The 14,441-nt window shown below is 35.4% G+C and overlaps 2 protein-coding genes across 4 annotated transcripts in view; both read left to right on the top strand.

Moving 5' to 3' along the window:
• Nucleotides 1-3,161: 3,161 nt before the first annotated feature.
• On the top strand, nucleotides 3,162-4,624 carry LOC136981613 (uncharacterized). The gene is made up of 4 exons (XM_067277935.1): nucleotides 3,162-3,305; nucleotides 3,381-3,567; nucleotides 3,643-3,778; nucleotides 4,474-4,624. Exons 1-4 carry the CDS (start codon nucleotides 3,230-3,232, stop codon nucleotides 4,570-4,572), a joined length of 498 nt encoding a protein of 165 aa, XP_067134036.1. The 5' UTR covers nucleotides 3,162-3,229; the 3' UTR covers nucleotides 4,573-4,624.
• A 7,452-nt stretch (nucleotides 4,625-12,076) lies between these two features.
• The window catches only part of SWIP (strumpellin and WASH-interacting protein), a 59,842-nt gene continuing 57,477 nt past the window's right edge, over nucleotides 12,077-14,441 (top strand). For all 3 annotated transcript variants that reach the window (XM_067277948.1, XM_067277947.1, XM_067277946.1), the window contains exon 1: nucleotides 12,077-12,190. In XM_067277948.1, coding sequence (XP_067134049.1) covers nucleotides 12,136-12,190 — 55 coding nt within the window. In that variant the 5' untranslated portion in view covers nucleotides 12,077-12,135. The remainder of the gene's footprint in view (nucleotides 12,191-14,441) is intronic.

Genomic DNA, 14,441 nt, shown 5'->3' with positions numbered 1-14,441 from the left:
TAACAGATAGTTTAGTACAATGGTCAGACAAGCCAACGATATTTATCGGTAAAGAATAAAAAGTCCGACATGCGACCCTTTACTAGATATTCGCGTCCAAATGTAGAAACCCAACGACAGCAGTTCCGGTCGCCATTTTGCTTGCAAGCAAGTTAAGTTATAGGCACAGCGATCAGTGCCTGAAACAAATAAATGCATTAACTTCTACTGACCAAACACAGTATTTACTTTGAATCAGTACTACTGCCTATTCTCCATGCTCTGCGTCGTCAAGGCCTTGACCGACACGTGCATGTCGTCATGCACTTCGGTGCTCGCTTTCGCTCGGATCTAGGCGCCCGGGTATTGCCTGCCCCACTCCTTAAGACTATATAACATCAAGTACTCCAGAACAGTCAAATAATCTACTCGAAGCTGTCATAGTCGCATGGGATAAATAGTTAAACGCGATAGTCTCGAGCGCGCGGTGCGCGTCGCGATTCCCGATCGCGTGCGTCTGATTTCGAGGGTCTATATCTCGCGAAGGTATGGTTCTTTTTCTGCTCCTATGGGCATGCTCTACGGCTCTTAAGATCTCAACAGTGTCATTCACATCTGTAATTGTACCAGTTTAAAATGTTCAGATCGCTGTCATTTATTCCGTCTGCAGTTCTGCACCAATTTGCTTATATGCAGGAAATCTAAATAATCTAACATCCGAAGATTTACTTTTACAATTTGGTGCCACAATAACCCATTCGTTCACTTTTTGAGCACTTAAATAACCTCGGAACCTCGTGTAGGGTATACTCTATCGATAAGCCCAAAAATGTCTGCTACCGCAAAGGATCACGGAATCGTGTCCAGACTTATTTCTATACACCTTGGTTTTAATTAAACACCTTCCTCCCCATGGTGGTCAAATGTGATTTCTGGAAAATCCTGAAATACCACGTGGAAATTTCAAGACTCCTACTTTTTGGAAAAGTTACATTTTGTCATCGAAACTAAATACAGTAGTGGAAATGGAAGTTTAGTAGAACACGCTGGCCAAAATTATATTCGAAGAGTATTCAAATGTGGAATTAAACTGGAATATATGGGCATTAAATCAATACCCATGAGTTAAACTTTTTCTCGTATTGGTTCCAACGTGTCCGTAGATATTGGCTCACCCGCTTTTCATTGTTAAAACATCGATATCTCTCTTATTTTTCGTTCTGCACACACCATTCCAACACTATGGTTTTTTCCGTCACGCAGAGTCTAGTTAAATCGTGAACTCCCGGTATTTGTATTGGAAATTTTCGAGTTACGGTTAAACTAATCGTAACCGTGACACATGTTCTACTCCTATTTTTGTGTATCGCCAGTGCCATCTTTAGAACGCAATGGGCCCTGGGCTAGGACCAAGATGGGGCCCCTTAAGGAAACAGTAGTATATTACAGACTTAGGGATGCATTATTTGTTTCCTCCCGTGGAGTATATACGATTTTTAAGTTTTCTTACTCTAAGAATAACAAAAATTATTATTTTAAAAATTAGGTTAATATATTAATCATTGAGTTTTTAATTATAATCAAACTTCAGTTAAACTATTTCAGTTAACCTATTTTTTATTTGTAACTTTATTACTTTCGGATTGGGGACCCTCCACGGCCTGGGGGCCCCGTAGGCCCTGCCCTAAAGACGGCACTGTGTATCGCGAGCACGTGTCACCCTTTACTTATCCTGTATAAGTTTCAACGGATTCTTTGCTTTCCGCGCTCCCGATATCGATGTTAGTTGATCGAAATACTTTATGGCATCCTGTATAAACATACGAATTTAATCATAACGATTGAGGGCATAATATTGTATTTGAAATTTATTATTATTATAATATTTTAAAAACTTATATATTTAAATATTTAATAGTATAAACCAGTTAGAATTTTAAACAATTCATAAAGATTCCAATATGTTTTAAAGCTATGAAAATGGGCTATAGTTTAATAATAATACTTTTATACTGTAGGATTACAACATCTATAGATAAAATACTGATAAATATATTTAATTTCTCCTGAAATTACAGGAGAAATTAAATATATCTTTTGAGATATATAATCGGACCCTATCACAGAAGAGGCCAGAAATGTCATTTGGCCCGGGCCTCACAGTTACGGGTGCCCCAAAAGCATTTATTACAATTATTTATTTCATTGCATTTATTATACATAAAAATAGCTTTATAAAATGTTGCAGTACGATGTCAAAACAATATGTTCCAAAACAATACGATAGAAATGGTGGCTATTTGTTTAATCTTTGATTAAAATCGTTAAGAAATCGTCCCCAACGGCAACAATATTTAAAATTTGAAAATAAAAATATAATACTGGCTATTTTTTGATATTTCAGGACCGACTTTGTCCTGGACCCTGTGCCTCTACCTAGTTAAAGCACTAGTTAGAGCCCTGTATATAATTAATAATTATAATTAAAGGATAACGCAATATATTATACATTAACATGGAAAAAATGTTTAAAAATTTAAACATTCGATTAACAATTACATTATTATATATTAATCTTCATTAAAGATTATTTTTTACGCATAAGATGTTTCTCTTTGTTTCCGCCCTGTATGCACTATAAGGGCCTTTTTAATGATGCCTATTTCAGGCATGATTGAAAAGGCCTTATTAAGCCTACATCTCCATTGTGGGCTAGCCCAACAAGGCAACATGATAATGAAGAACGGGGCCGACAGATTCGGGATGGATCACGTAAGGAAAAATTCCTGGAGCATTTCGACCACCCAAATTCGATCTCGGATCCTCCAGAGCAACATGCTGAAGCCTTAATCTCTTCAGTCGTACGGCCATCGTACAAAATGTATTATAATTGGCGCAAAAATGGAGTTTTTTCTTTTTATTTGTACAAAATCTGTAGGGAATTTACATAATTTATAATAATATATAATGATTTTGAACAAAAATATATATTTATCTTTTATTTATATGTATATATCTACTCTCTATATCATTTATATATATATATTTTATTTTATAAATTACTTTAATGTCATTTTATAAGATTAAAACATTATCAAACGAAACGTCATAAAACATCTGTTAAAATTGACACCAAATGTTGATTTTTACAGAATGAAAACATATAAAAGAAGCTGATACGTGAAAGTATCTGCTAGAAGCTGGGTAGACATTAATTGCTAATATTCACAGTTACTGTTAGAAGGTAAGGATGATAAGATTTGTCATAATACAGTTAGCTTTTCTGACTGTAGCTCTTGCAGAAAATATTGTCACACACAACTGCTGTAAGTATCGAATTCTTTATTTAATTAATTTTTACATTTGATTTCAATTATAATCAAGAAATGCTATTGTTGCAGCTTCAGCAGCACAGAATTTCTCCATGAGTCATTTAAGTGTCGACCACTTACCCATAAAAATTGGAAATAACGTAACTATAAATTTTGATGCCAAATCTTTAATGAATGTTCAAGAAGGCACCAAAGTAGAAGTCAGTGTTACATATATACTTTTCACACTTTCTTGCTCGAATTATGAAAAATTCTGGTGTGTACGCTTTACTTCATCAATAAATTTTCGATAAAATAAAAATTTTAATATATTTTTTTTTTCTTTTAACAGTTTCGATGTATGTAAAATAGTAAAAGAAGGTTCTGTTGATTGCTTAATTAATGGCCAACCTTGTAAACGATGTCCTATCAAACCTGGAAATGTACAGGTTCGACATCTTGTAGTCGAGACCCCAAGTGTGCCACTGGTAATTATATTTTAAGGTTTTCCTTTTATAGTTTAACATATCTGAATTAATATTACAAGTATATGAGATTTTAATTTATTAAAATCATATTGGTGTAAATGTTCATTTAAAGTTCAGTTTAGTTTTTATTCGTGTATGGCAACGCGACACATGGGCGATCAGCTGAGGGGTTTTTAATGAGAAACTGGCCCCTATTTAGGTGTTACTAATAAAGAAATCCCGGCAAACTCCACTTGGTTAGCAGTTGAACATGCATGAATCCAGGACCACAACTACCAGAGTTCAGTGGTTTTATCCACTCGGCCAGTGGTGGGCACAAATTTAATAATCTTAAGGAACTGATTCAAAATTAACAGGAAAATCTTAAAACTTTTAGTTAAGTAAAACCACTGAATTCACTAGGTTTGTATATGACCAACAGACTGGCTAAGAAGAGTTTTCCGGATTTTCTTTATGAAGGGCCAGTTTCTCGTGTAAAGTCCTCCCGGGAGGCATCAACTTTCGCAGATTGCCCATGTGTTACGTTGTCTGATCCTATCGGAAAAAAGTTTATTAGTCTATTTGTCCATTACTTAGAATAGTGCATTTAATATTTCTCTTTAATTCTATTCCAATTTTATTCATATAATACTGTATCACTTATATGGTTAGACGAGAAACGTCAAAAATGCTGATGATATAATGTTATTTTTCAGTTACCTGATGCGAAGGTAACAATAACAGTGCAAGCATTCGATCCTAAAGGAAATTTATTGGGGTGCGTGAAAGCCGACAATGTTCCAGTATCGAAATAAAATATCTGTACGACATCTCCTGCTGTACAAAATAAAATTTTAAGTGTAGAAATTGTTTTCATTGTATTATTTACTGTAAACAAAGCAGTACGCTTATAAATTATATATTTCTAGATGCACCAGAGTGAATGCCTGGATGTCCGAGACGGGCATTCACTCTGTTCACGTTGTTCGCTGGCAATTCAACTCGAAAACAGATCCACTTCGCCTTCAATCTTCTAATTTTTCTTTAAAATCACTGGCCTAACAGACGTGAACAACTGAGTAGCCCATACAGAACTGGCATTTGGTTCTCCGCGATTTGCGTTTTATAACTTCTCATTTGAAAGTAACTGATCGGTTTGGGTCGCAGGCTGCCGTGATTTTTTTATTCTTTCTGTCCCGTGAACCCTAAGAGGGCTTTTCTCAAACCCATTGTGGTTCCGAGCTGGCGCACAAATTGGGTGAGCTGGTAGTGTGGACATACCACCCTGGAATAATTTCTGACGTTTTTTCCACCTCCCCGAGTCTATCTTAGATCAGAATAGTCTGTTACGTTAATCTCTTGGTCCACCCAGCCGGCGATATATATACACAAGGTATACATATGTGCTTATATTAGGTATATATACCCCAAATTTGTTGTCAGTCAAACTCTGGTCAGAGTTACAGAGACTGCATGGATTTTACATGAGTGATGACGGTTTCCAGAATTTAATAGGAGTAGGAGGCGGCTACTGAACCCAGTTGAAGAGGTTAGACCTCTTCAACGGAAGATGAAAAATGAAGAAGTATCGCGAATCATCCATTCGACCAATTATTGAAAGTTAAATAGCTAATATTGAAAAATTAATCGCGGGCCGCATGAACCCATTACGCGGGCCGTATGTTGGCCACCCCTGGGTTAGACCGATCTCTTACATATTCAGGTGGATAGGATTCTGCACAGATGGGTCTCTGCCTCTCAGTTTTTGTTTTAACCAAAACAAGAGGCTCGTGGCCTAACGTTATACTGCAGGTCTGTGCATCTGGTGAATATAGTAGAGGTGGACTTGAAAGTACGAGGTACAGTTCCACACCGAGTGTCGAGACAGTTCCGGTCGGAACTACTAATGCGTTCTTCACTACGAACAAGGTTACAATTGTTACGTTTATCGCGACGTATCGAGAAGATCAAATCAGGGGAAGAGTGAGCAGTCCGGATTTCATATATATTTTCCCCAGAGTCCCAGAGAGTAAGCATAAAAAATTAGATTCAGATTGGACAAAGGGTTTAAGTGTTGAACATAATCTATCTTCTGTCTCTACTTTTGTGAGATCCCCGGCTAAAAATCGCTCTTTAAATGTTTTAGAAAGTTTATTTAATGTTAACAAAAGCGAAATTTTTTAAAAAAGTGACGAGGAATTGGCGAGATTTTTGTGAATGATAACACTTTCCTTTCAACTACTCCTACTCTTCCTGGAGAGGCAACTTACCACGGGAAAAAGTGAAAATTCAGATTGGATAACAATAGAGTTTCCGTCCGATATTACCTTTTTCGGAGTCACCTTGTCTCAGGAAGCAGACCAAACCTTATAAAAGGTCGAAAATGTCATCCAGTTCAGTTAGTCTTCCAGTCCAGTCTGGTTGTGCCTCAGTCCAGTTCAGCCGTCCAGTTCCACTTCAGTTGATCCCAACCAATCCAGTAGCCGTCTCCATAATAAATTCAAATGACGATAACTTTTTTATGGTAAACGTTTACCATCAAAAAATTATCGTCATTTGAAGACAAAAGCTTGCATCCTGAAGACAGGGTATCATCGAGGCCCGCTTCATGATTTTTCAGCCCGCTAACAAATGTAAACACACACACTCGCCCTCTCTCTGACACGCGGTTAGGCGGAAATAGTTTATAAAATAGTGTCAGGATTAAGAAAAGGCCGTCGATAGATGTAGCTTGATAAGTGCGTAATTGAAATATTACACCTTATATTATCTTGTTATCAGTCTCTATGTAATCTAGAATTTTATATAATCCAGTTAAATAAATCTAGATGTTGTTTAGAAGCGGTTTCCTGCGGATCTAATCGCAAATGGTGTCAGAACCTGACTTAGGGGGCGCTTTTAGCCGCCATCTCACACTTTGTTCACATTTTCAGAAAGAGAAATGCGCAGTTCTTTACCTCTTTTTTGTTATATTGTAGTTCTTTAAAGAACTACAATATAACAACATATACACTATTCGGCTGTGATTGGAATTAAAGAATAGATTACGACTTTTGTAATTAGGAAAGGAAGGAGATTTATGCAAGGAAGAGAAATGCCGACAACGATAATATTGAATTTATGAGGTGAGATGAACGTTTCACGTGGAATCTTTCCGAGCAAATACTCGTTTTTTTACCTTGATTAGGTAGGATATTTCAAACATTTAATTCGATAAACTAGTGAAAATATAAATGGATTTCCTGAAATTAATGAATATTTTATTACATTTAAAATAGGAAGCAGTTTCTGTTGATCTCGTAAGTCGAAAAACTTGACTGAAAGGTTTTGAGTCACCTTTTGTCACCTTCGTTAGATGTAAATTTTCTTTCTATTCAAACAGAACTATTCATCTCCCTCCAACGTTATGAGAAGAAAAATAATTGGAGGATAACATCACTTTATAGATCATTAATATATTTGATTTATTTTTGAGATTTTGCAGTTCTCGACTTATACATATGGTCTTTCAGAATACTTATTTAAAATTTATATATCTTAAAGATTACCCCGAAGAACTTGGCTTCAATTGTACTATTTTAGATGCCATTTTTTTGCATTTTTGCGGGAAATCGAAGATATTTTTAGACCCTTCTAAAAATTCTCAACGATATTTAGTGCTCCATCATATTCAAAGTTGATATGGGGCATATGTTCGCTTTATTCGAACTCTTCGTCTCAATGTTCGAATTCATATTTATGAATGACTCTGGAAGATCCAGCTTATTTTTGAATTTAAGTAAACCTGAAGAAGAACCCAGACAGGGTTATGAAAACGTTCGTTATTCATCACAGTACTACGCAACGGTTAGTGGTTGCGGTGAGTCTTAATTATCGTTATCCCAGTGTGGTAAACACATATCTAAAAATTTTCTAATTAGTCTCAGAAGAGGGGAACCTAATTCTTGTACCCGTTGAAAACAGGTAAGATCGGCTATAATGTAATAATCTTAATCTTTGTTATCGTTAATTTTTGTCCGAGCAACGCCGGGCTCATCTGCTAGTTTATTATACAGTAATTGATTTATTTTCAATGTTTAAATTCAAATTTAACATTGTTTGACTTTTCTGTAGATTTCGTGAATGAAAATGCAAAGAAGTTTCTCTGTGAAAATTATGGAAAAGCATTCCGTTGGCAGTATGAATTATATTATCATCGGAGGATTTACACTGGAAAAAAGTCATTCTCTTGTCAGTTCTGCGATAAAAGTTCGATGACAAGTCCAATTTACTAAAGCATGTCAGAATTCATTCTGGAGAGAAACCTTTTACCTGCTACCATTGTAAATGGAGCTTTACACAAAGACAACATCTAGTAAAACGTCTTCGCATTCACACAGGAGAAAAGCCATTTGCTTGTGATCACTGCAAACGGAAATTTTCAAGGAAAGATGATATAATACGTCATTTCCTCATTCACACAGTGAAAAATACATGAAAATTGTCTTGAAAATTCAGTTTAATATAAAAGTTCACAATAGTCAGGAAAATTGCGCAACTCGTTGTTGAGTTTTTTAAAATTCGAATTTATACAAATGCGACATCGCTTCAAAAACTATAAATATTATACGTGTATACGGGGTTCTCGACGAGGAAAAAGAAAGCATTCGCTCTGGTTTAACGGGCAACATGCCTACAAATTACCCCGAAAGATTTTCAAAGTTGAGACATAGAAGGAATAGAAGTTTAAGTTCAAACTGGTTCAGATATTTAAAACGCGTGCCGTACACGAACAATAGTAAAAACAAACGCATGATATTCAACACAGAAATATCCATAATGGACGATTGTTTCGTGATTACACTGAAACTTCCTCCCCGTAAGTCATTACCACAGAAGAACCGTGCCTGTAAAATTAAATGGATACAAGAATTTTGTAGAAAACTGAGTAGAAAGCGAAACAGTTTATTGCAACGAAATTGGCTTCGTGTATTTGGAATGCCCCATTTTTGTGGGAAAAGACGAGATTCTTCGACTGACGATCGAATTCGTTCCTGACGAAATTCGCCAATCATACAAGGGGCCGATAATGACATTCTTTCAACATGACATGTTTCGTACCGGTTAAATATCTCTGCGGCTTTTCCATGATTTTTATTTTATGAATGAAAACTTTTGTTTTCACGTTTTAAAATTGACCTTCCTGAAATTCCTTCCACTCAGTTTATATTATTTCACTTGTATATTTGTTTCATGCCGACCCATATAAAAATCACAGATTTATTTACTTTGTGAGTTTACATATTTTATGATTATAAGTATGAATAGTCTTAAATAAACAAATGAAAAAAACTCAAATAAATACAGAAGGTTTATTTGATTACGACGACCCGACACGTGAGCACTCTGCCGAAGTGGATGCCTCCCAGGAGGATTTTTATGGGAAACTGGCTCCTATAGGTACCTTTAGGGGCCAGTTACCTATACCCTATAGCCTATTACCTATACCCTATAGGTACCTTATAGGTATATACCTTTAGGTGTTACTAAAGTGAAGAAAACTCGAAAAACTCCACGTGTCCAGTCCGTTGGTGAGACTTGAATCCACAACCAAACTACAAGTGTTCAGTGGTGTTATCCACTAGGCCACTGGCACAAAGATCACATTAAAAAAACGAAGCAGGTATCGGGGATTCTCCACAAAAATTTCTCTGAACAAAAATGTTTGAGGTAATTATCCTACGCACTAAAACAGCAACATTCCTTCCATCGTTTGTCTAGAATCCTTCAGATGGGGCAACGTGTAAAGTTGTCCCTGTTTCCATTGAAATATAGTTATGCGAGTAGTACCGGTAGTTTTGTTTTAATATACTATAAACATAATTATAAAATATATTCGAATTTTGCAGAGAGAGGTAGAGTAATTAGACATTTTCTATTTTCAATCATTTATCCATTTATTAACAATTATAATACAATAAAAATTTACTGCGAAAGTATTTTTGAATTTTTTTCTTTTTCTTGCTTTCCAACCCAAGCAAATTACTTTTTGTTTTGCATATTGGAGCATTCTCAGTAGAATGTAATAATGAATTATTTAAAATTTTTATTTTGATTTTTTTCACTTTTATTGCCACATTCTCCATTTGTATTAACTTCTTTCTCTTCGTCAATATTTTCATCGAAATCGAGTATAAAGTTGTGAAATAAAATGCATTGTGTTTAGTACAATATTCTTCTATTGCAAATGGAATTACGACTTTATCTATTTCAGCATCTGTTTTACTTCTGAAACTTGTGTTTTTTTTAATGATTTCTTCACATTCTTTTTCCGATCCTTTTGATTCTTTCCATTTTTGATACATGTTAGAACCATCTACACTAACTCGTGAATTAATAGCGAGGTTGAGGCCGAAGTTTTAAACGCGAAAACGTGTACGTCGGACGTTCGGCGCCGCTTTCCTGTAAGTGTAGAAGTTTGACAATGGCGTTTTGAATGTCGAGCATGATTACACTGACTTTTTTTTTCTTTTTAAAACTCTTTCCGCCCTGTGGGCACTAAGAGGGCCTCTTATAGACGGCCATTATGGGTTCGGCCAGGCCCACAATGGGGCGACCGAGTGGTGAGGGACGGGGCCCGACATATCCGAACGGACCACCCCCCGAAAAATTCCTGGGGATTTTTCGACCCGTTCCGATTCGATCCCGGAGTGGTAGACTGCCACCTTGACCGCTCGGCCATCCGTCCGTCTGATTACACTGACTATCCAAACACCATTGTCAAACTTCTACGCTTACAGGAAAGCGGCGCCGAACGTCCGACGTATACGTTTTCGCGTTTAAAACTTCGGCCTCAACCTCGTTAATATTTGGTACATTCAAAAGTGAAATAACACTCAGTAAGATTGTTCTCGATTCACATTTTCGATTGAATTCCATTATTCGCAGGAAGGTTCTCCGCTTTGACGATCATTTCTCGGAGGATGAAGAATCGATATGCAGATGTTTCCATTAAAATATACACATGAATGCCAAAATTTACTTATAAAACGAATAATCGGTGGTGCGAAAGGATAATTGGGAGAAATTACATCCGTGTTTTAAAATATCCTCCTTCATATATAGTGTTAGGTAGTCCAAAAATGGCCACTTTTCATTCAGACAGACGGCTTTAGTTGACTAACTTCAATAGAGCTTCGACGGTTTTTTTTTTTTTTTTTTTTTGTAAACTTTTAAATTTCAACTTCAGTGCACTTAAACGCATTTGGGATGCTAGTAATGACGTCCGTTTACTTTTCTAGTGTCTTGGTTTGTTAAAAACTATGATGTTTCTAATAATACAAACAATTAAATATGTGTAATAATGAAACAAGGCAACCATCACCAAGGTAATGTAAAAGTGCATGTGAATATAGAAAACTAAATATATTCTTATTTTAACAAATATCTCCAAATTTCTTCTTTAATTTTGCATTTCAAAACTAAATAAATTTATCCTCGTACTTTATTATACTACTATTGACATAGCTTTTTATTATGAAACCTACTTAGTTAAAGTCTTTAATTATGTGTCAGAGTAACCATCAAATGAATAAATACTCTATTTGAAATGATAAAAGGAATTCTGTGGCTCGAACTCGAAGGAATGTACAGTTTACTGCACGCACATAGCATGAAATCTATACAGTGACCTTGGAACTAAAGATCCAATATGGCGACTTCATAGGAAACATTGGTGTCCTGATCTTGTGTTTGTAGACCTTGAATAAATCAAGGTTTATAAACATAAGGTCAGGACACGATACCGTGATGTATCGCGGCAGTCGCCATGTTGAGTTGTGCATTCCAAGGTCGCAGTATAGATTTGACGTTTGAACTTTAAGCAAGTTTTTTTTTTTTTTTTTTTTTTTTAAAAACTCTTTCCGACCTGTGGGCACTAAGAGGGCTCCGTTTTTATCAAGCCCATTATGGCTTCGGCCAGGCCCACAACGGGGCGGCCGGGTGGTAAAGGACGAGGTCCGACATATCTGGAGGGACCACCCCCCTCATTCGGGGCTTAAATCTTGCCTTAAAATGTTATATGTTATACATTTAATTATACTTTATATTATTTTGTTATTTCTATGATTTTTAAAATAAATTTAAATCAAAATTTATAATATAACGCACATTTCGATGTCTACGAATAATATTTTTTTTTGCGACGATATTAATAAACCTTATTACGTTTATATTATTAATTTCGAATCAATTTATATAAATACATAATTAAAATAACTGTTTAAAAATGACAAATTTTAAATTTAAATAATATCATGTGATACGAAATAAAACCGCTTGTGGTGGCGCCACGGTGGAATGGTAACGGAGAAACAAGTGGAGAAAGAGGCGTTGTAGTCATGGCTGTAGAAACTAAAGAATGGAATTTCGACAGAATAGACGAAGATATAGTCAGTAAGTCTACCAGAACTTTTTAAATGTGTCATTACTTTCGACAAAAAAATAAAGGAAAGACAATTTGCATTATGTAAACAATTAAAACAGGTGTGTTGTTGTAAGAGACGTTTTTATTAGCTGATACGGGATTATTTTCACATTTGTAACCAATAAGAATGAGGGACGCATTAAATCTCCGACAGATCGTTTCCTCGTGATGTGTTTGTTTGTTCCACCCCCCTGCTGATTAAATGTTTCTAATGTAACAAGGAAGTTACGGATGATTTTCTATAAAATGTTTTATTAGTTGAATTATTGAGACATATAAGAAATTGCTTATGCATTTATTATAAAAATTTCATTCGATAATACTTTAAAATGTAATTTGTTCTGATACAGTTACGCTGAAACAAATACCCCCTGGTGGTGCATCCCCCTCATTCAAAGCCACTCTTTCTTTATTATTATTAAATTTAATATATTAACTTGCATTTTGTTAAAAAGTATTATTTGATCGGAATCATGTTCTTATACAAAAGTAATTTAAGAGAAAATCCAAAAAGCTTTTAATATCTCTGCCTGTGTAAACTGGAATTAATGAATGTAACGGTAGTATATGCAAGTTTAATAAATGAGTATGCAAGATTATAGGGAAATAGTCTGATTTGCCAAATAGTTTTATTATGTGAGAATTATTATAATTACGGTTTTATATTCAAGTTTTGTTCGTGATGGATTCGTATGTAAAATCTAAGAAAGAAAGTGGTTTTAATTAAATATCGATTAAATGGCAAGCACCAAAACTAAACTTTTATATTTAGTGGTTGAGTAAGCAAAATTTGAAATATAAGTTTGGGAATAAAAGTAAGAAGGTACTTTAATTTTGCAAAAGAAAGAAAACTTTAATGTTTTAGAAGTCTTTACGTCAAACTGTTTCATTTTTAACTACTTGTTTTTAAATTTTTATCTTTGGGATTTTATTTACTAGGAGGAATGTGAAAGCCAACCTTTTAAATTTTATGAAAATTGTTTGTATTGGTAAGTAGAATCCTGAAGATGAAACAGATGTTTTATGGTTTAGTTACCATTTATTTTAGCATTTAATAGAATTTTTTTTGGGTGTAATAAAAATTACATACTTCTTTATAGGAGAAAATTATAAAATTCTCTTGTTGAAATGCTTCAATAACTACTTTTCTGAATTCCTGATATAGTTTTTGCTGTTTCCATTTATTGTAACATCGAATAAATTCGGGTATAACTATAGATTACCACCTATGGAATTTTGGGACTTGGAGTATATATCTGAACTGAGGGACCGAGACGAGTTCAACGATACTCTACTTTTGGACCGGAGACGAAAAATAAAAAAGTTATCATACTTTTTTCCAGGCGATCGCACGATGATAGGGAGTCGCGTCGCTCTCCGCTAAGTCGGCCTCGCTATGCGATCGGGAGTCGCGTCGCTTGCCGTTAAAATTGCCTTTAGTAGACATTTCCCCCCTTTTTTTACTTTGTTCAAGAACTACCGTGAATCGATAACTAGTGTTAGCACATGGCGGCGTGCTGGCGGCTCCCTCGGAGTCGTCGGAGCAGAACAGTGGAAACGGCCGCCATGTTCGCTGCCATAAGTAACATTAACCGAAATGGCGATCGCGCGATGATCGGAAGTCGCGTCGCTCTCTCCGCTCTCGTATCGCGTGTTTAACCCTCCTGGAGATGACCATAGTCCGGCGTCACGGTTTGCAGACTTTACCGCAAGATGGCAGTACTAGCAACTATGGTGCCGTCTTCATGAGAGCATTAAAAAAGTATGGTAACTTTTTTATTTTTTCGTCTCCGGTCCAAAAATAGGGTACCGTTGAACTCGTCTCTGTCCCCGAGTTCAAATATATAATCAAAGTCCTGAAATTCCATAGGGAGTAATCTATACTACACCCATAAATTCCTCTCTCGAGTAAATCATAGGAGATAAATGAGCGTATGTGTTAATTTCTGGTCTGAAAGTATTTTTTTGCTTTTCTCCATCCATATATTACGTCTTGACGTGTTTCATTTTCAGATAAATTGTTTTTACTTGCAGCTTTTAGAATGCCTGTTATTCCATGTTATTTGTACAGTTTTTTTGGAAGAAAAAATAAGTTACAAATGATTAGATTAAGAAGAGAATGTTATCCTGTTCCTTTTGTAATTAAGCATGTGTAGTTTATTCAGAATTAAGATGATATTAGAAAGTAGTTGCAAACATATATATGAAGTAAATGATTTT

Source organism: Centruroides vittatus, unplaced genomic scaffold (assembly GCF_030686945.1).
Source record: "Centruroides vittatus isolate TY-2023 unplaced genomic scaffold, ASM3068694v2 contig_784, whole genome shotgun sequence".
NCBI lineage: Eukaryota > Metazoa > Arthropoda > Arachnida > Scorpiones > Buthidae > Centruroides > Centruroides vittatus.
This window is presented reverse-complemented; position numbering and strand designations above follow the sequence as displayed.